General features: G+C 30.3%; 1 protein-coding gene across 6 annotated transcripts; it reads left to right on the forward strand.

Annotated features, from left to right (window-relative positions):
• Positions 1 to 1,167: 1,167 nt before the first annotated feature.
• On the forward strand, positions 1,168 to 6,396 carry LOC112274569 (UMP-CMP kinase 3). 6 transcript variants are annotated; one of them, XM_024504228.3, is made up of 12 exons: positions 1,168 to 1,310; positions 1,532 to 1,637; positions 2,296 to 2,367; positions 2,726 to 2,845; positions 2,986 to 3,061; positions 3,326 to 3,443; positions 3,611 to 3,767; positions 4,085 to 4,165; positions 4,380 to 4,487; positions 5,040 to 5,108; positions 5,276 to 5,371; positions 5,964 to 6,396. In XM_024504228.3, the coding sequence occupies exons 2-11, from the start codon at positions 1,569 to 1,571 to the stop codon at positions 5,339 to 5,341; spliced, it is 936 nt and encodes a 311-aa protein (XP_024359996.1). In that variant the 5' UTR covers positions 1,168 to 1,310; positions 1,532 to 1,568; the 3' UTR covers positions 5,342 to 5,371; positions 5,964 to 6,396. The 6 variants fall into 6 exon arrangements, with proteins under 6 accessions (XP_024359996.1, XP_090101771.1, XP_024359999.1 ...); XM_090245645.1 differs by having other exon boundaries at positions 2,726 to 2,827; XM_024504231.3 differs by having other exon boundaries at positions 1,206 to 1,310; positions 1,557 to 1,637.
• Positions 6,397 to 23,283: the final 16,887 nt, after the last annotated feature.

Below are 23,283 nucleotides of genomic sequence, written 5' to 3' on the forward strand. Positions count from 1 at the left end.
TTAATCAATTACATTCTTTATGATTCTACAATAATAACATAAAATAAGTATAATTGTTTTTTTAATAATATACAACCTAATTCTACTTCTAATAATACATCTAAAATAATAAATTTGTCTATGAAGATTAATTTGGAAGATTTAAAAAAATATTAATTTTTTAAAGAATATATATGTATATTTTTTTGAAATTAAACATGGAGATATGAACTAATTATCTTATTATCACTACTCTTTAAATATAAATGTTTTATTATTTTTACTCTTTGAATATAAATATTTTTTTATTGCAAAAAAAAATATCTTGTCAAACACTTGTATAAAAAAGACAAAAAAAATTAATTCTACAAATATTGAATATATAAAATATATGATAAGAATTTTTTATTATACACAAGTAAGAAGAATTTGGTTACTTAAGGATACATATATAGAGAAATACAAATGAATTCAAAAAGAACATATGTCCTCTTCACTCATACTTCCTTGTATATGTCTATACTAATCTTTATCCAACTTCTTTTCCAAATCTTTTTTTCTTCTCGTATTTATACAAAAATAAATTTATTAAGTTTAATTTTTGATATGAATAAAAGATTCAATATTTTTCTCTATAATGTTTGATAAAAAAATAAAAACAAATATACCAAACTTGGACTTTCAAAATTTATATAAATATATGTATGTATATATTTATATGCATATACACACACACACAATTATTTCTGTCAAAGAGGTTATTGTCAGAATTTGTGTTCCAATTCCATTCTGCACTGTTTAGTAAAAACAGTCCATGCTAATATTGTATCAAACATGGAAGCATTGAAATAACATTGCCCAACAGGTTCCTTGGAAGCAGCTTTTGGTGATGAGGGTGGTATCAAACAAGATGAAAAAACAATCTTGCATATAAATAGATGGACAAGAAGGAGTTCCACAGCTACTAAAATAACAGGAGCAAAGTATGAAAGGGAGAGAGAAAAGCAAAAGAAGCCCAGAGGAGGATGAGGAGGTGGGTAGTGGCAGAGGTTGTTGATTCTGGTTCCGATTCTGTCCATCGCTGATGTTGCAATTCGGAACAACAACAATAACAACAATAATAAGAAGAATAATAATAATCATAATAATAAGAGAGCCCACCCAGTTTGGCATCTTCTCCCTTTACTACAGAGATAGATGGATAGATAGAGCCCAATTTTTGCCATCCCCCGACGTTGTGCAATTCCAAAGTTAGGAGTCGTCGCAGTGGGGAAGTAGGGGTAGAAGTCGTGACGAGGGCGTGAACTGTGCGGGAGCCCACATCGGTTCAGGTGGTGGACCTTGAACGAGATTCCTTGCACATGCTGCTTTCGTAGCTTCGAAGCTCGTGAAGGAGGGAGAGTGTGTGTGTGTGTGTTAGAAGGTGAGAGGGAGAGAGAGAGGGAGAGAGAGAGGAAGTGAGTGAGTTGTGGGTGACTGATTTTGTGGGTTTGTTTGTTTGCTTGTCTGTTTTTTTGTTTTTTTTTTAAAATTTGAAGTTGTATATATACAGTGGGATCTACCATCTTTGGACTTAGGTGGAGTTAGCTATGGCGTGGGCAGTGCGATCGTTGCGTCGCTTGCAATCTGGTGCGGTTTCGTCTCATGCTCTGCGCTTGGTATGCAGAATTCCGAGCCTATTTTGTGTGGTTTGTCGGTACCTACTTCATGCATAAAACAAAACAAAATTTCAATGTGGATGGAACGCATATGCATGTTTCTTGTGCGGGTGTGGGCTTTCGAAGCGATACTCCCCTTAGAGGAATCGGAGGATTGGGTTTGTGTGATGGCGAGAGTTGAGCTAGGTCGTAACCCTAATTAGTCTCCAGGATTTGGTTGCTCGGATGTTCCTAGTGATGACGGATTTATGATTGCACATGTGTTTGTCTCTCTCTTACTCTCTGTCGAAGTATGTCTCGACCTCGAATTCAGCATTCTGTTATTCCTCGCAGTGTCGGTCGATTACTGGATTCCGGCATTGAGCATTTTATCTCCATTCAGAAGTTTTTTGCTAATTTCTGCGTCATATTATGCGCTCATTCTGCGGATTAAAATCTGAATTTTGCTTTATTTCGTTGGGAAGGAATTAAAAATTAGGTTGACTACATTTGAACTACTGACAGAAATTGCCAGTGCTTGAGTCCTATAAAAATTCTGTTCCCGACCTCATCTCCGACAACTGTTCAAAGATCGAAGTTTGTGACTGGTTTTAAACGGATCAGGTCTTCTTTTTCTATGTTGAATTCTAGCTATAATTAAGTCATCTGCATTGTACAGCTGGAATCGAGGTCATGGATTGGGAATTCTGGGAATGCTGGCATTTGTGCCGATCAGAACTTTGTTGCGAAGGTACGTGAAAGTTTAAGTCATTCTACGCTTTTGGCTCTTCCGAGTGATACTTCGTTCCTGCAGAGTTATTTTTCAGTTGTTAATTAAACATGATATGCATATTCATTGAAAGAAAAGACCGTCAAGGGTTATATGGCGGCAGCTGATTTTGCTATCCAGGAAGTGATTTACAACAGAAGCTTTTGGCAGACTATCTAGAAAGTTGTGCGCTCGTTTTGAAGGCATTTGACATTGAATGCTATTTTTTGAGAGCTGATTTTGCGCTTCCCACTGTCAATTTTCGTTAAGAACATAGGCACGTGTGAACCTATTGCGTGTTATTGATATATCTGTATTTTTTTTTTTAAATGTGTTTCAGCAAAATTCATTGCAAACGTTTTGGGTGATATCTGGAGCTAGCCTAAGGACACTCTCCACAGTGACCGTTGACGAATCAGCTGCTTCGACATCTCATGCGAAGGTGCCCCAAAAGCCACAGGTTACCTATTCAATCCTTAAAGCAGTGCTCAAAGAAGAAGAGGATTGTTCATTTTAAATGACGATTTCGGTATTATCGTCAGAACACCTGATTACGAAAGCGATGATGGTGTTAAAACGAATTTGTTGTTATGCATGCAGCTCTCTAAAGAGGAAAGCGGTGATGGCACCTTCTCGTTGGCTTCGAAGGGAACTCCGAGGGTGGTTTTTATCCTTGGTGAGGATTTTACAATTTTAGAAGCACATACAACATTCTCGTATAGTGAAAGCAATGGTGATTGACATCTTGTACAACGCAGTTGTCTGTCACGTTAGTTTGGTGTCCTGTCCCTACTTTGTTGCCTTTCGGTGCTTGAGAAGGGATACAAAAATTATAAGCACATTTTGAGTCCTGAATTCGCCTCTGGGCTGTTAGGGTGTCTTACATTCTATGGGTTTTTTCTTACTTTCTTCACGAAATCGTGGAATGGTTGGAAATCAGGTGGACCTGGAAGTGGGAAGGGCACACAGTGTCAAAAAATTGTAGATAAATTTGGTTTTGTGCATCTTAGTGCTGGGGACTTGCTTCGTGCAGAAATTCAATCTGGGTCTGAGTATGGGTGAGTTGCGTTATTCAAATCTCGATATATCTCGTTTTGATGACTTGAAGCTTCTCCTTCCAGTACTTTCGAACTGTTTGGTTGGTTTTCTTGTTCCTTTTACCGTTTTCCATCGTATATCATTTAATGCTGTTGTTTTGTGATTGGTTTTGTGGAGGTGGTGGCAGAGATATGATTAATGACATGATAAAAGAGGGTAAAATCGTTCCTTCCGAAGTAACTGTAAGACTCCTTTTGAAAGCGATGGAGGACAGCAAAGGCGACAAATTTCTCATCGATGGTTTTCCTCGAACTGATGAGAATAGAGCTGTCTTTGAGCGTATGGTACCTTTCCTGCTATACTTCACTGTCAATAGGGAGCATTTTCCCAATTTTGGTGGTTCTGTGTTACTTCCCGTATCATATGACAGACTATTTGCTAGTCATCTCAGCTCGAGTATGATAAGAGATTAGCCCTCTGTAAGCATCTTTGAACATGCCATCTTATCATTAAAACAGAATTGATGGATGGTCATGGTATCTGTTGTTTCAAATCGTTTCGCTTTTGATGACTGGGAACCCTGAGATGTTCAGCACGTTCAATCTACCTTTGAAATGTATGTCAGTACGTCAGCAATGCATACTCTCTTGTGCTTGTGCAGGCTGGCATTGTGCCGGAGTTCATTCTTTTCTTCGATTGTCCAGAAGATGAGATGGAGAGGCGTGTATTAGGTCGGAATCAGGTAGTGACACTAATTGTGGTAGATAAATCTAGCACAAACTCTGTGAAGTATGTAGGATGCATGTTGTGCACCTTGAGCTTGTTTTCTGCCAACATTTTTGATGTTTTGGTAGGGTAGTGCAGGAAAGCCATCATATTGGCCATTCAATAAGCTGATATAGGTCTTTCTTCGATGCTCTGTTCTCGATTCAAATTCTATTAATGGCATGTGATAGGGGCGATCGGATGACAACAAAGAGACGATGCAGAAGCGACTGAAAGTATTTGTAGATTATAGTGTGCCAGTGGTGAAATATTACGAGAATATGGGGAAAGTACATAAGGTTCTTTTTTTCTCTCTTCTTTTGATCTTGTTTTTTTGTTTTTCACACTGCATGTGAATCAGCATCTGTGTTACCGATTTTGTTACAACATGACTGGATAGCATGTGCATTTCAATCTACTTCGAGAGCCTTCCTCCTCTGATCTTGTGGCACTCTCCGAAGTTATTTTCTGCTAACATATCGCACTCACAGCTGCTTTCAGAGAATAGATTGCATTTAGTGCTGCTAGTACATCTTTGTTATTCCTCCGATTCCATTTGAGTACTGTAGAATTTTTTATTATTTTTATTTTTTTTATTTTTTTATTTTTAAATTTGATAGCGTGGAGAACATAGAAACTGTTTTGAAAGCCCATGTGTGAAGTACTCTGCAACGATGTTTTATCTAGGTTTACACGATTTTAAAAGTTCAACACTTTCTGCTTGGAGGGAAAGGATTGCACTATCATTGTAATAGAAATGAAGGCTCCGTATTAGGAGCATTCTGAAAGGTTAAGATTAAAGAGGAAAATAGAAGTGCATGTGTCTGATCGATTGTCTTGTATGATTACAGGTTACTGCAACGGGGAGTATAGACGACATTCACACCACTATTGAACCTCTTTTTGAACGATTTGCTGATGTAAGCTTTTCGTACATATCAATGGTTTTATCTGGTCACATCAATGTTTCAGGCTAAGTTGAGTATGGAGTTGCGGAAGCAAGCCTAAAAACGTTTTGCTTGTTACTTTTAAGTGTGTCTGAAGCGCATATTTTGAACATTTCTCACGGAGAGGTTGGTAATTACAGGCTCATAACACAGCTCAGACTCAATGCGTGAAAAAGCATTTGGGCGAATCACCTGCAAACAACTGACTGTCTGTGCGGTTCCATTCTGAGATCATGGTATGTCGATAACCCCGCCATAAGCACTGGAAACCGCAAGGTAGCTAAGACAGTTGTTCGTACTAGTATTTCAATGGTTAGGAACATTATATTTTACTATACCTTTATAATATTCTTGCATTCTGTTACATGTGGACTAAATTTATATACTTTCTATTTTTTGGATGAATGCGATATATACATAGCATTCAGAATAGTCGGCTAGGCTGCTCTTTCAGTCGGTTTGGTCTAGTCACCCCCTAACCTTTGGGGTCTCGTGATTTTGAATTTTAAGCAATATCATTCTCATGTTTCAGGCATGATGTTTGAAAATGCTTGAAGGCCCCTATTTTTTGTTTAGGAAATTATGTCCGCTGTGTTCGGTAACAAAATCGCTATTCCCCAAAAACATTTCACTAGCAAATCAAGTTGTTAACGAAAGTCTTTCATCCTAAGAGACTTCTTCAAATAGGCCTTCACCACGAGAACTCTGGGCGCCTATCCAAGTACAACGACCTAAATGGACTAATGGTCTCATGGCACACTATGCAGTTAACTTAGTAAATCTAGGTCGTTTATTAATCCTCACTCTTCTTTGTTGCGATGCTTGTAGGTTACCATGTACTGCTTATCTTTTTAAGAGCGGCTTCCCCATTTGGCTTGACAACAGCAACGACGTTGTAGACATCTTTTGTTGTGGGGGAATAGACATTGCAGTTGTCTACCTCCTTTTGCACAGCGGAAATCCGTGACAAAGCGAATTCCAGAAGAACCACCAGAAAAGGGCGCTCGAAGCTTCTTATGAAGCTTTCCGCCAGATTCACTTAGTAACAACATAACAGGATGGACCGGACTAGCTACTCTCTATCGCTGTTTATGCAGAGTAGTTTCTTAAGATATGTAAGATCCCTTTTGTGTTGTAGGCATTTGTGACTTATTTAAGAAGCGTTTTACTACTGTCTGGAACTTCATTTAATACATTTGTTAAGTGTAGACAATTGCTAATTCTAAGATAGCGCTTGACTTGTATTTCGTTAACAGTTCAACTCCCATCTCCTGCTTGATGAGAAACATTGTTCCAATCCATCTTCTATCAACAATAACCTCCACTGTGGGGAGGTTATTCTGAAAGCCATCACTATAGAATACTGCAAACTGAACAGGAAAACTTGATAGAAGGAAAAGGCAAGCAAACAAACGTGCATTGAATGCATGTTTTCTAACAAGTGAAATTTCCAGAGGAACCTACACTGTCCTGTTGGTCTCAAATGTTGATATACAAAGAAAGATGTAGTGAAAAAAAAAACAAATAATTTAAATGAAGAAATAAATACAATCAGATTGAAAATGTTGATATACTTTGGAAAATATGATGAAAAGTCAACCATCTTTTCACCCAGTGTATGTGACATTGTTTGATGATTTTGGTGGGTGGGGAGTTGCATGATTTAGCCCACAAGAAGGGGTAAAGATATGACAACAAGTGGGGCTGTGTCACTTCCTTCAAATCCCCTTGTGTGGCAAAATATGTGAAGATATGTGATGATCAAATCCACTAGCCACATATTTCATGTCCCATATGGCAAAACTTGTACCATTCTCCACAGTTGTACTTGAAGTCTACAGACTTCCACACTCCCACCAAGGACACACCCATGATTTATTTGTTTATTTATTTAATTGCAATGTTGGAAATGAGAAAAGATAATAAGAAGACCTGAATCTAATCACCATAATAAAGTCCACAGTTAAAAGCTCCTTGAAACCCACACGAGCTAGCCTTCCATTTTTGAAACTTGGTCTCTTCTGTGCACGAGAAAGGCCATTCAAAATAGCTTCATGAATATTCATGAAACAAACAAAGTATATATAGATATGGAAATATATACATATATATATATATATATATATATATATTTACACACACACACACACACACACACACACACAAGAAACAAGACATGGAACTTATTCTCATCTTCAGATTTTTACTCAAAAAATGACAAAAAATCATGAATATTATTATGAATGGTTTTATGTGTTTGTAATTATCTTTGTTAGAGTACTTCATTAAATGTTCTCTTAATTTATGTGCTTTTGTTGTCATCTAAATTTGAAGAATGCAAAATTCTGTCATGTTACAGTATTATTCTTCTTATAAATTGAGGAAATATGTGAAGCATACAGTGTAACTACCATGCATGTGTATTTTAAAGGTTTTGGACTTGTCTATGTCGAAGTAAGAGTCATTCTACTTTTAAATTGATCCCTAATCAATTTTCCTGTTTTTGGTTTTTGAAATTCAATGCAATCACTCAAAATTTTCAGTTCAATTCAAAACCATGTAATTTGAGAAATTAATGAACATATGTAGATTTTTTTAAAATTCTTAATTATTAAATAGATTTCATCCCTTAGGGAAAAATTAATCCATGAACAATTTCATTTCACAGGTTTAATTTTCATGCTGTGTAAGCATTTCTAAAAACTTAAAAATATAAATTTCAATATCTTATAGTGTGTGTGTGTGTGTGAAAATTATTTTGATATGCAATTTTCCATAATGAATTGTTAACTTGAAGTTGCATCAGGAACCATTATCAAATGCCATTAACAAAAATCAAGGTTTGTAACAAAGCATGCATAATTGTCTTCCATTAGCTTTTATGTAACATGTGTTCACTTCTGATATATATATATATATATATATATATATACATACATATATACATACATATGTGATCAATTATATTTAATTGAAGATATAATCTAATGAATAAAATATTTAATATCATGAATAAATGTTCTCTATTAAGTTAGATTTTTTTGGTGAGTTGTAAGGAAGGCTATTCAACCAATTAATTTAAGTTAAGTCTAAGCTACTATGAATTTGTTGTGCTATGGGGTAAAGAGTGTCCAACATGTGCTTGCCCTATAGAATGCAAAATTATTTAATTATAAAAATAGGGTTTAGCTCCCACTTGATTGTTGCCTTTGAGCCCATTGTCCAATCTCGACCCCATGTGGATGATATCCCATTGGACAACAATTATTTTTAGGTTGATTCTGGGGATGGTATTGTGGAACTCTTGGATTACTCTACATTGGGACTCTTGTTCGTATTACTTTTTCATAACAATTTTACTTTTTTCTTTTCTTTTCAATAATTTTTTCTTGGAACAAATCCTCGGCTCATTGCCAACAATTCCATGAAACATGACTTGGTCTAAACACCACACGACAAATGCCCCCATTATGGATTGCATTTTAGGTGACCATTCCATTCAGAACTGTCGAGCTCCGGCTCTTGGTTGATCATGTCCTTTGATGCTGCAAACTGCAAAATGCTTTGTATTAACCTTTTTTTTAAAGTTCTCTCAGATGTTCACAAGATGGTTTTCCATGGTTACAAAAACAAATAATAAAAGGGGCAGTATCTGTAGAAATTTTCTAAAATAAATTCCAAAACAATTAACTTAATGACCAAAGAATATATATATATATATATATATATAAGTAAGTAAAAAGAGAGAGAGAGAGAGAGAGAGATTTATAATTAGAAACTGAAGGAAAGTTAGTAAATAGATTATTACATCTAACAATGTTGTTAACTCTTATAAAAAATAGATAGCAAATTAAGAATTGATGATGAATAACCATTTAAAACTGTACATTTAATCAACAAGAGGATAATATACATTCATTTTGAATTGTGGTTATAATACAAGAGTATAAAAATATGAGTTAAATAAAGTCCTGTTGCTATGCCAAAGGAAAACAAGTTTCTAAAAGTGAAAGTTACTTGAATTCTGGTCAAGCCCTGGCACCTGCAAATGCACCCAAAAAGTTCCTGAGGCCATTAACAACTATTTCATTCAAACAACTGTATTAAAAAAAGTATTTGAAAAAGTTGCAGGCACACACATGGATGAACCTTTTTACTTTAAAGGCATGACCTCCTTTGGTCTTTGCCCTTGTTCTTCTCCTACTATTGTGAGGTTGTAATTGGATCTAATTCCTAAGCTATTCTTTCAAAGTTTATATTTATTTTATTTTATTATTTTTTTTTTTCATCTACCTAAAGAAGGCAATCTATCTACCTAGTTTCATACAAAATCTATTTACTAAGCTAACTCTTAAAGATTTGTTTAAGAAGTTTGACCAAGACCACAAATGTTTGAAAATTTTGAATTCTCATCGTAAGGATTTTGTCACAAATGCACCATAAGGTCAACTATTCTTTTTGTCTATTTTTTCCTATTAGAATGTGAATTTAATTAAATAAATAAATGAGAATTGACAAATGACATTGTGTAATTATTTAATTTTTATTGTCTCTTGTGTCAATAATTTAAATTTGTTACATAAAATAGAACTTATAGAAAAATTTATTCTGTTGGATACTTTTTCTTGTTTTTTTAGAAGATAAGTCTTTAAGTATAAAAATTTAAAGTAAAACTACAAAATTTAATACACAATAGCTATAATTTATTTCAATTTTATATTGAATCAATAAATATATTTGAAGTCAATATCAATTTCACTTTTGTATAGTAATGATGCATAACTAGGGCCATATATATATATATATATATATATATACTTAATTTTTATGACACCATATTCGTATTTACTTGTCACGTTTTTAGAAATGTGCTAGTTTTTTTCTCTCTCTCTCTCTCTCTCTCTTTTAACACAGCACGTAATGAATTTGACAAAAATAATTAGATAATATTATGTATATTATAATCTTTTCTGGATCGTTTTTCATTGTGAGTATGAACTTTTGTTTAAACAGAATAATGATGTGAACACAAGAAGAAAAATCAAGTCTATAAAATTTTGTTACAGGATATCAAAATAAACAATAAAATTTTAAAATATCTTCTTATGAAAACAGTAAGATAATATCTATTGGTATGTATATTATTGTGTCTAATTATATGTGTCAATAGTTTCAATAAATATTGATCATAAAAGTAAATTATGACTGAAAAACATATAACACATAATATTTATCACAATAAGATACCATAAAACATGATAACTGCAATAAAGAGGTCAAAGTGAACATGTGATCAAATATTAAATTGATACAAGGCAGTGCATTACGGTATATTTTATCATCACAATACGTTCTAACATACAATTTTTAAAGTACTTTGATTCATGTATTTGTGTTTCAAGAATAGTATTTTTTTTCTACAAACTTATCTAGTTGCAAATTATTCAGTAAAAAAACCTCAAAACTCGTGTTTTTATACATACCCATATACATAAATATAAAATCTAACTTACAGCTTAGATCACATCACAATATTTGGAGATGATTATATGCATTTTTACTTTCCTACAGTTTGTTTGCAAATTATTAAAATTTTGAATCTTTGCATGTAAAATACGTTTCGTAAAATATGTACCAATGTTTCATTGTTCATGTTCCAAAATTTTACTACCTAAACATGTTATCTATCTTTATTATTTTACTATTATTATTTTTATTATTATCTATACACATTTGTACATAGAGAATATAAGTGAAAGCTTCAAATTACAACACTAATTCAAAAGTGTTCTTTTCATTTCTTATTTCTTTTATTGTTCTTCAAATTCTTTGTTTTCACCTATCATATCTCAACATTTAAAAGTGAACATAATACCCCCATTGACCTAAACCCTCTTAAAATTTTCTATTTCCTGTAGTTAAATTTATTTTTTATAATTCTAATTTAAAATTTGCCTCAAAAAGTAGATAAAAGAGCTCAAATCAAAATCTATGCAAAGTAGAATTTAACACTGGAATTATAAGAGTCATAACTTTTCAATTGATTAGAAAGTCTTTTAAGACAAGGCTAATAAGAAATTATGCATATATGAAAGATCATTTCAAATATTTCTAAAATTTCTGAAATTTCAAAATTAATCCCATGTTCCTTCTAGTATCTCAAAAACCAATTATATTACATTCTGCACTACTTAATAGATAGATTTACCGATTCAATTATTAAACATCAGATTTTAACTTGTGTGTGAGCATTTACATGAGCTTCTCCAGTAAATTCGTATAATTTTAAAAAAGTAATAATAATAATAACAATAATAATAATTGAAATATATATACAGATCTTCGTGCTTTTGTATAATAAAATAGACAATTTTTTAAGCAAAGTTATTTAAATTTATTTACATAATGACATACAATAACATAGTAAAATTATGTCATGATTATTTTAAAGATGCAAATTGGATTTATTCACAATATTTTTAAAAATAATTGATTAAAGTGATAATATGTTTTATAGAAGTATAAAACATATACCTATATAAAGAGACATTGTGTTGGAAAACTCATATATATATATATATATATATATAGAGAGAGAGAGAGAGAGAGAGAGAGAAAATATTAAATTTCTATACTTTTCTCATAGAATTCTTTAAAATAATAGAAAATATTAACATTTATATATGTGTACTATATATTGTTTAAATATATATTTGAATCAACTTATTTTCTTGTGCAATATATTTATGTTGTATTTATTATTTTAAATATGTATATCTATATATATGTCTATATATAGTATTACTATTGCCACCACAATTTTTGATACTCACACCACAACTCCTACACACCACATACTACCTTTGTTTAATATCTTTCAAACTAATTAATTTTTTTCTTGTTCAATGCCTTTAAAATTAATGGATTGAACAATTTATAGATTCAAATAAAAAACTAAAAATACATGTTGACTAGATGTAGTGGCAATAGCAAAAATTGTGGTGACATTAGGAATATGTTATATGTATATATATATATATATATATATATATCCGAAAGTGAATTCATGACACATATTGGGAAGATGAAAACAAGAATCAATTTTATTGGTAATATAGGTCATTACAAACGTGCATACATAGGAAATTAGAACTATTTCAAAGGATTAATTATTTTAATTTTAATTATTTTCATTAATTAAATCTTTTTCTTTTAAAATATGTATATTTTCTTTTTAATATGTTGGCGTGGTACACGTCAGCAGCCCCAGGAGAACGAAAGCGAGTAGGAGGATGATGTTTGAAAGGGACAGATAAAGGAATTCATTCATCCATTGATGAGTCCCTCTCCCCCTCCCCACACCAAGAGGGGTTCCTTGAAAGGAGCCCCAAAAACCAGTCCCTCACGGGAATAGGGGTAGGGTCAATCTTCATCATCCCACTGCGTGACGCTCCCCTAACAGCGAGTCTGGAGGCTGCCAATCAAGCACCTCATCATGAATCCGCGCGCAGTACCACCCACACATGTGGATGAAGATTGTGGATGAATGATGAGCCCATCATGGAAACCCCCTCGTAAGGCCTCAACAGCACAAATGAGTGGTCTTTTCCTCCACGTCGGCAAAATTCTGCCACCTAGATACGTCCCCTCGATGAGGTGGCGGATGAATGGATGAATTCGCGAATGAGCTCATTAAACCCCCTTTGATTTAAGGCAAAAGAATGGGAACTGGGAACGTGGCTAATAGAGCTAACTAGTCGTGGACCCCCAAAGGAACCCCCCTTGTTCCCCACTTCCAACCCCTCATAAGTTCCCACCCAATCAATTCAATTCTACTCGCTCCATGAGTGCTACCATTTCAATGCAATGTTCACTTTCCTTCTGTTTTCTATTTTCACCTTTTGAAAATTTTAAATTCTTATTGAACATCACCATTGAATTCCTATATAAAAAGTAAAAAAGAAAAGGAAAAGTAAATAAGAAAAGTAGCCCCACCTGAGTAAGCATTGTGGTTGGGACATCAACTGATAGAGCTGTAACCTCACGATGGTAAAAATAGGTAGTTGATGTGAAACTTATCAGGGGTAAAGTACTTCAGAGAATTTCCCCGTTGCCTTAACGAATTTCTGTACAGTGGTAAGTTCTGGTTGGGCGAAGGGGGGAGGAGGAGGAGGTAGGTAGGTACTGGTGTCATGGACATGTAGACGCCATGGAGGAGAACAAGGGGTAGTAAAAGTTCTCACCTACCCACTGTATTCGGGTTTGGGTGGGAGAGGACAGTATTTACCCAGCGGTCTTTACCTGGACCCGCAGGGCTGCTCATTACTCCAACACCCATTTTACCCAACTTTACCTTTTTGTGTCCAGTACCCTACGTATAGGCGGTCAGTAAATTACATGCAAGGGGTAAAATAAAACTGATAATATGATGGGATTGCTTGTCCTTCATTTTGCGACCAACCGACCTCACTACCAGGCCTGTACTTAGATTCGACCCCCCTCCCTTTCCTTTTGGATCCATCACTTAGATTTCCAACCATCCTTTCTTTCTTTTACTCTTTAAACTTCAACTCCTTTTCTTTTCACACATTCCTTTTACATTTTGAAAGTTTGAATTTCTCACCTCGAAGTGCATTATATGTAGTTCTATTTTTGAGACGGAGAGAAATTGGTGGTACCGTGTGAGGGAGTGGGCTTGCCCCAAGTTGACTAGTTGGCAATTGGGTGCCAGGCTGGAAAGAGTGGGGGTGGGGTTGTTGAAGAAGGAGTGCTGACGTGGAAAGTACGTGGCAGCCGACTACGTACCCACCTCTCATGCCCTTATTTGTAGAGAGGAGGGCTGTTGGGCAAGTTGCACCCGGGCAGCCCGTGCCCGTGCCCGTGCCCGCTTCAGGTGCCCGGGCGACAGGCATTGTTGCCATTGCCATCCAGTAGCCACGGCTACCGGTACTTTGGTATTTTGCAGGCGCTGGCTATAGGGCAGGGTTCGGTTATACAGTTTCTATCCGTGTAATGAAAGGCATTTGGTCTTTTAATTTCATGGGAAAACTTACTAAATAAGGAATTCACATCAGAAATTTCTATATATGCATATATATATATATATATATATATACATATACACACATGAGAAAGAGTGAAACTGCATTCATAAGAGTACATAAATTTAATTCTAGAAAGGTTGTGAATATGTTCAGGCTTGATCTTAATAACATGCATAATTGTTTCTTAAACCATAAATTAAAACTTCATTTACATAATCTATAGGAATACAAACTGTGAGAAAGAAAGTAAATATTTTGGATAAATCACATTTCTTCTTTAGAAACAAAAAATGTATTTTAATAAAAAAATATGATAAATTTCGTTTTTATAAATTATAAATTTTAATTTAGAAATTTAGAGGTTCAATTTAGAATATATTTATAGACTCTTGAATAAAAATGTAAAATTAAGTATATATATATATATATATATATATATATTATTTCACCATTTTTTAGAAACTAAAAATTACAGATAAATCAACTACAAAATTACAAAATTACAAAAAATAAAGCTATACAATGGTGTTTTAAAAAAAATAGAAATTTAAAAATAAAAAATTATATTTTTTTTTATTATTATTAAACCTGAATACTAATGTACGAAATATTTTGAAGATTATCCATATAATATTCTAAGTATTTACCAAACCAAACATACATTGTAATAGAAAGGCATTGCCTCCACTTTTCTTACAAACTAGAGACTACAAAATAGTGTTTTTGTTTCCTTTTAAAATTTCTTGAAAATATGATTATAAATGGTAAGGAAGCTTGTTTTTCTCTATTTATGTTAAGTAGACAAAAGATCAAGATCTAGTTATAAGAATATATATTTTTTATTTACAAGAATCTCTACTTTTACAATTAATAACTTTAAGCATGATTTAATCTTTTTAATTTTTATTAGTTTCATAAATATTTTTATTTTATATTTGTGTGTGTACCCTCTCTAAGTATACTTGACCTTCAAAAATAAAATCTTCAATTTAATGATGTCTAATATCTACGTTCTTTGTTTCAGAATTAAATGTATAAATTTTTATTAGATGTATAATGCTTTAAAAATTACAATGTTATTAAATTTGATCTTAAATTAAATTAGACTTACTACTAAATATATTAATTTATATTGCAACTTTAGTGGTTTTTGTAATAGTTGTAAACGTAATATTTGGAATAAAAATACTAGTTGCAAAGTAGACATTTCTAATCTTTCTCTCTGAATTACAACATTAAGTTGTTTAAATTTTTAATATTTATCTTGTTTTATATTTTCTAATTTTTAGAAAATAAAAAAAATTAATGTTTGATTTGTTATAAAAAAATACTTCAAAAAGTATCTTAAAATATAAAGTCTCATTCTTTGGTTTTGGTTTTGGGTTTTGGAATTTGGGGTTTTTTTTTTTTTTTTTTTTTTTTTTTGAAATAAGAAAAGTTTAACAATCTCTTATAGCTCTATTTTATAATTTCTATATAAAAAAGCAATGATCAAATCTTCTAATGATGGAATCAATGAAGTTAATCAGACCAAAGCTTTATCTCTATCTTCTAAGTTTTCATTAATACTTGTCACTTCATAGATAATCTTTTTAAAAATGTTTAAGTAATCAAACATGATAACATTCTTCTTCATATGTAATATATAAAATTATTGATTTAGTTACTATTAATTTGTTAAAAAATTTATTATATATAAGCTTGTAATTGTTTTCTATAAATTTAGTATTTAATTCTCCTTTATAAAATTCTACAACACCTTCTTTGTAAGATTCAATTATACTTTGCAAATTATTTATAAGCTAATTTTCTCTCAGTATTTTTTAATATTTTTTAATATTTTTTGATAATTTATATAATAAATATTCTATAAATAAATCAGTCCTGGTTAATTCTACATTACAAAACTTTTAATTTTAAATGTTTCTACATCAAATTTTGTATTTAATGTCTTTGCTACTATTATCTTGTATCAATCATCTTATAATATCAATTTATAAAAAATATATATATTTAGATAAAAATAAAAATAAAATATTTTATTAATATTTAATAAAAGACATATAAAATCATTGTTCTATCAAACACAGCATTGAAATTTCTAAAGCTCTTAAATATTATTCATTAAATATTCTTTATACCTATCAAATAAGGTATATATTGTCATTGCTTTCACTTCAAAGGAATATAGAAAAGAGAAGAAGAGGGAGTTTACAAAATATTCCTTATAGTCCCTTATAAACCTCTAAAAAGAAGCAATTATATATTTTAAAATAATTTTACTATTATTTATTTATAATTTTTATATATATATATATATATATATATATATATATACGTTGAAAAAATATGTACATAATTACACACATTGAAAAATAGTATATTCAAAGTCTATTCTAAATAAAAAAATTCTTTATTATATATATATATATGGTATATTCAAAGTCTATTTTAAATAAAAAATTCTTTATTTTATATATATATATATATATAGAAAGAGAGAATTTTAAGCTAAATGATTTGACCATAAAAACTAGTTGTTTTATAATTTTAATATGTAGGCTATTCAACCAATTAATTTAAGTTAACTAAAAATCTACATAAGCATGAAACATATAATAAAGTGCATGTTTCACAAAGAAATAAATAAAAGATTAAATTTTAAAACATTTATGTTATTCAAAAAATATATTTATCTATTTTAAGTACAAAAGTAAAATAAGATATAATAAAATATAATCATTTTTATCTCATACCAAAAAAAACTTATCAATGTAGGATTTTATACCAAAATAAAGGAAAAAGATGTTATACAAAAGCTAATAGAAATTTTGAGATGTATCAATTTAAATAAAAGTCTAAAGAGAGACAAAAAAAAGATGCAAATGGTCACAAATTATAGATATTTCGTTAAAATATCTCTTACTTTTTCTGTCTACTTATACAATTAATCCATAATAAAATTAATGTATAATTAGAATGTGCTCTTTGAAAAATTTTAGAACTTTCATTATAAATTTTACTTTTTTTTATCAAAACATTTATAAAACATTTATATAAAATTAAATACATAAAATTAAGAATTAATTTTAATAATGTTACTAATACATATAAAGAATATGTTATATTCTTTTTGCAATTATAAGGTTTTAAAAGAATTAAGATTGATCATAAGGTCTATAAAAATGATTTATTTTTAATTATAGACTGTTTTTTAAAAATCTTATTATAGTCTAAGAATGAATTTATAATATTTATAAACTATACTAATATCAAGAATCTAAATTATTTTGAGCCAAGACGAGCCTAGAATTTTGCCAAATCCCATTTAAACATATATTTGTCATATTTTTTATTTAATGTTGTGCAAATTCTAAAAATAAAATAAAATAAAACAAAATATTTTAAAGACAATTTATTCAAATATTCATAAATTTTATCAAATAATTCATTTATTATGCATGAATAGTTAGAAACTATTTTTTTGAAAATATAGCAAGTAATATATTAAGTTGTAAAATTATTAATATTTTTTAATTCTAAGTTTTTATAAAAAATATATTATAATATGTCAAAAGATCTTTTGGGTTATTAGAACTAAATATAATTATTACAGTAATGTAAATAAATAATAATTTAAAAGAGATATTTTCTATTTTAAAGGATGCTTGTATGTTATAAACAATCAACTACTATTACATTTATATCAAATACAGAACAAATTTTCAGCAGTAATATATTATAGATGTAAAAATATTGTACGTTTTGTTCTATGTCCTTTAAGAGTTTTAATAAATCTTAAATTTATCTTAAAAATAGCTTTTATATCATAAAAATTAATATTTTCTAATGTTTTTTATTTCTATAAATCTGATCAAGAATTCAGTAATATTAAATTTCATTATTTTGTTTTTAATTCCAAATATTGTAATCAAATTTTATGATTTATATTTTATGTAAAAAACTTATAAGTAGAAAATAATTAATTACTTTTATGATATTTATATATGAATGTTATTGACTTCTAATTAATAATATGTCTTATTGAAGACGCCAATTTTTAGTAGAGTTTTAAAAGACATTCTTTAAGATACATAAATAAAGATTAAATCGTCTAATTTATCAAATTCATGGAAAAGCAATAATAATAAATAAAGCATTAGAGAAATATTTGAAATATAATACTATTTTTTAAAGATGATTACTATTATCATTGAATTTTTTATTAAGATTATAACACTTTCTTTTGCTAAAATATTTTTTAGTTTCTTATTATTGGTTACTATTTCATGACTTTAAGATTTTAAAATATAATAATATTTTAGAAAAGATTTGATAATAAAAATTTTAGAGTTTTAAATTAATTTTAGTTTATTCAATCAACTTTTCTTTTAGAAATTATTATTATTATTATTTTAACTATGATTTTTAAGTATCTTCTTATTGTTTTGGCTCTTATTAAAACTTTTTTTGGATTTACTTCCTTCTTAAAGCCTTTTTATACAATTTGAGTTCTTATATATATATTTATGAAGTTAAGATTAGTATTACATAGTACTTCTGACTTTAAATAGATATTTTAAAGGAATTGTATAGGATTTCTTGAAATTGGCTCAACTACCTAAATTAATAGAATATTTTACATACCTACAATAGTAGTTTTCATTGCAATTTAAGTTCATTATTTTACTTGAAATATATATATATATATATATATATATATATATATATATATATGCAAAGAGAGAAAGAGAAAAAAATAAATTAAAAGTCTTTTTTAAAAAATAATAGCAACTTGAATAGAATTTTTTATATTTCTCAAATCTCTATAGTAAAATTAAACATCTTTGTTTTAATTGATTACTTTATCTCTTTTCTATTTTTTCTTATATTTTTCTTTGTTATTTCTTTGAATTTTAATTCATTTAAAGTATGAAGAAGTTATTATTTCTAAAGTTGCATAAATGCTCTTAATATATATCTTTTATATTTTAATATTATATATTTTTTTACTTAAATAGAAAAATTACATATCATCTATTATTTTATTAATATTTCTATTTATTATCTTGACATAGATTAGATCTATTTTATATTGAACTTAGTAATTTTTCTATCTTTTTAAATTTATTTTTTGGTTTTATAGCAATAATTTTTGTTTTAATATATATATATATATATATATATATATATATATATATATATATATATATATAACTTAGATAATTTCTTTTAAAATATTGATAGAAGTATCATTTATTTATTTATTTATAATTTATATTTATATTCTCTTGTGTCTATAATATTGTCAAAGATATGAATCTCGAAAAAAGAGAATCCTCAATACACTCTTCTATCATTGAAGAGAACTAGAAAGTCACTCAAAAAGTGATGTAATATTAACTAGAATGGCTATTGCCAAAAATAAGAAGAGTAGAAAGTCTTGAAACAATACTAAGACTAGAAAAGCGTTAACAAGAGTGAAGAAGGCTTTACTCTTACCTCCATATATACTATCTAACTAAGAGCTATGTCGCGATGTCCTATAAGACCTCCTATATGTGTTGACTTTGTTAGCCATATGTCTTATCTTGCAAGGGAAGTTATCTATGTATGCACCATGTAGTTGGCTTATTCCACAAGCTACCAATACATAGCTAATTTTTTGGCCAAGTTTTTAACCAACAAACACATCTAAAGTCAAAACCGTATCTATGAAGCTTCTAAGAAGCTTTTCTAGAAGACTTTATAAAATTATTCTACATTTACCTATTTCTACTTAATCATATAAATAACTATTGAAATAAATGTACATGTCTATGACATTATCCCTCTTTCTAGGAACGAATTCCATGAGGAGTGGTCTTCATATGTTGAAGAAGTCCAAGATGTGGCAAATTGTATTTGCTACATACTCCAATCTTTGCTCTCTTTGAAGATGGTTGATAGGTCTTTTCAACCATCTATAGTGTCTCATACTAAGGCAAAAAGACCACCATGTTATTTGGTCATTGTTAAGGCCTTTGTAACTTCCTTTAAATAAAACATTTGGAATACCGTCAGGAGTTGTTTCTACCTCTAATAAAATCACTAAACATCGGGAGTCTCTTCCAAGATCGTGATACCAAACACGTTGTATCTTGCCATCTATTTGAGGAAGGACATGTCATTCTTGAGGATCTTCATCTTGATTTCGTCGTCTTCAAGGTTATGACAATTGTAATATCTCGTCTGATAAGTCTACAAATGAAAGCTCTTGAGTTGAATCTGCTAGTTGTTGGTGCTCTATCTCATCACAAATACATAAAAGCTACAATGAAAGATAGAAGGTAGAATGTTATTTTCATTTGATCTTGTTTCTTTTATAGTAAAGATTTGCTATTCTTCATCTTCGTTTTGATGGATGTCGTTGATGAAAGACTTCAACTTTCTTTGCTGCATTTATAAGATTCTTTGATGGCTTCCATGTGCATTCACTAATATCATATCTACACTAATAAACAAGACATTCCAACCTATTTCGATGCCACCTTGAGTCTAAGACTTCTTCCATCTCAAACTCTTAGTTATTATCCACTTCTATAGGAGGAGGTGGCATTTGTCTTCTTTCCAAGATATTCACTATCTTATACAACTCCAGAAGAGACACATGAAATACAGGGTGGATCTTCATCGACTCCAATAGATGTAATCAATAGGCATTAGGATTAATTTTTTTACAAATAGAAAAAGGTCCTAGCCTACGATAATCTAATTTATCATAAGGACGAGTAGTCTTGATATTACGATAAAGTAACCATACCTTGTCACCCATATTATATTATCATTGTTCCTTGCAATAGGCATCCGCATTGATCTTTTGTCGTTCTTGGGCTTCTTTTAATTATATCTTCATTGTTGTATATAGCTCTAATAAGCAATTTGCTAAATCTTCTACCAGAGAATTATTAACTTTTGAAAATTCAAAAGTATCAAGACATGGATGATAACGATAATTGGCAAAGAAAGGTGTTTGTTGAATGGAAGAATATATCAAATTATTATATGTAAACTCTGCCAATGGTAAAAGAGTTGTTCAATCATCTTGATGATAGTTGATGGTACATCTCAAATACTGCTTGAGAACTTGATTTATCCGTTCCATTTGTCCATCAATTTGAAGATGAAAAGTTGAAGAAAGCTTTATATCCACTTTTAGAATCTTGAATAGGATTCTCCAAAATCTTGATACAAATTGAATCTTCCTATCTGATATAATATCCTTTATTAATCCATGATGGCAATAGATATTGTCAATAAAAAGCTTAGCTATTTCTTCACATATGATAGATTTTATATATAGTATAAAATATACCATTTTGGTAAAACAATCTACTATCATGAATATAAAGTCATAAGAAACTGAGATTGGAAGATCCATGATGAAATCCATAAAAACCAAAGACCATGGTTGTTCTCGAATGGATAACGGCTGAAGAAGTCCGTAAGGTCGATGGCGAGGAGTTTTTGATCTTGAGCAAACATCACAAGATTGTACAAAATCTTTGACTGCCTTCCACATTTGTGGCCACCAAAAATCCCTAGATATTAGTTCCAAAGTTTTATTCTATGCAAAATATCTTGCTACTAGAAAGTCATGACAAGCTTGAAGAACACATAATCAAGCTTCACCTTTTGGAATATATAGACGTCCTTCAAAATATAATAGATTATTCTTGAATTCAAACTTAGAAGTATCATGGGACTTAGAGGAAGTATCCTTGATATCCTGAACAAAAGGATCAGAGGACATGCTTGATTGAATTTGCTTCACAAATGTTGAATCAATTGTGAATGTTGATTTTATAGCTCGAAGATGAAAATGCTCAGGCTTTAAGAGAATTGATCTTTATTGATCAAAAGATACATCTCTTTCTTTTAGTACAAGATAAGAACGTCTAAAAAGAGTGTCGGATAGACCTTATTATTTTTCAAGTCAATAAGTGATTTTAAAATTGAATCTAGATAACGATATGCTCTAATGGACTTGACGATGATTCAAGATACGTGCTGACATGAAGTACTTAAGGTTCTTATGGTCTGTATATACGGTAACTGGACTTGAGGTGCCTATTAGATAATGATGCCATTCTTCAAATGAATCCATGATTGCAAGGAGCTCTTTGTCATGGATCTCATAATTAATCTCCACTGCTGAAAATTTCTTTGAATGAAAAGCTATTAGGTGGAGTTTGTCATCTATTCCCATTTGTGACAACACAGCACCTATAGCAAAATTTGACACGTCTGTTTCCATAAAAAATGACTTAGAGAAGTCAACACAATATAAGATTGGTGCAAAGATAAACTCCTTCTTTAAAACATCAAATGATGCTTTTGCTCCTTTATTCCACTTAAGTTTGTCTTTACAAGTCAAATGTGTAAGTGGAACTGCAACTTGAGAAAAATACTTGATGAAGATTCGATAGTAATTAGCAAAGCCCAAAAAACATTGCACATCTCATACTATTCTTAGAATCTTCCAATCTATGATAATTTGAACCTTCTTGGAATCCATCATACGACCTTTGTTGAAAATGATATATCCTAAAAAGTCAACTTAAATAGTGTGGAATATACACTTTTTCAACTTGGCATATAATCTTGCATCTCTAAGTTTTTTTAATATGCGACAAATATGAAGCTTATCTTCTTCTGTGTTCTTAGAGTAGATTAGAATGTTGTCTAAGTAACAAACAAGGAAATCATTTAAAAATTCATAAAAAATATCATTCATAAGATGTTGAAAAGCTATCGATACATTCGTGAGTCCAAAAGGCATGACATTATATTCAAAATGTCCATACCTAGTTTGAAAAGCACTCTTCTATTCATCTCCTTCTTTGACACAAACTAAGTTGTATGCTCCTCGTAGATCTATTTTGGTATAGATCTTTGTTTGATTGAGTTGGTCAAGAAGTCTTGAAATCAAAGACAAAGGATACCTATTTTTTATGGTGATCTTGTGTCATGGATATATTCATGTAAGCTAGTAATTACATATATAAATAAATAGAAGTAAGTAAAATTAGATAAAAGTAAGTTAATTCTATAGTATTTGATAT

Source organism: Physcomitrium patens, chromosome 21, assembly GCF_059467195.1.
Source record: "Physcomitrium patens ecotype Gransden chromosome 21, ASM5946719v1, whole genome shotgun sequence".
In the NCBI taxonomy this organism is placed as follows: domain Eukaryota; kingdom Viridiplantae; phylum Streptophyta; class Bryopsida; order Funariales; family Funariaceae; genus Physcomitrium; species Physcomitrium patens.

What these genes read in the sequence shown, in the direction of transcription:
- LOC112274569 (XM_024504228.3), top strand. Translation starts at nt 1,569, where the DNA reads ATGGCGTGGGCAGTGCGATCGTTGCGTCGCTTGCAATCTGGTGCGGTT. An exon ending in GAGGGTGGTTTTTATCCTTG is followed by an intron (nt 3,062 to 3,325) that starts GTGAGGATTTTA and finishes GTTGGAAATCAG; the next exon opens with GTGGACCTGGAAGTGGGAAG. An exon ending in CAATCTGGGTCTGAGTATGG is followed by an intron (nt 3,444 to 3,610) that starts GTGAGTTGCGTT and finishes AGGTGGTGGCAG; the next exon opens with AGATATGATTAATGACATGA.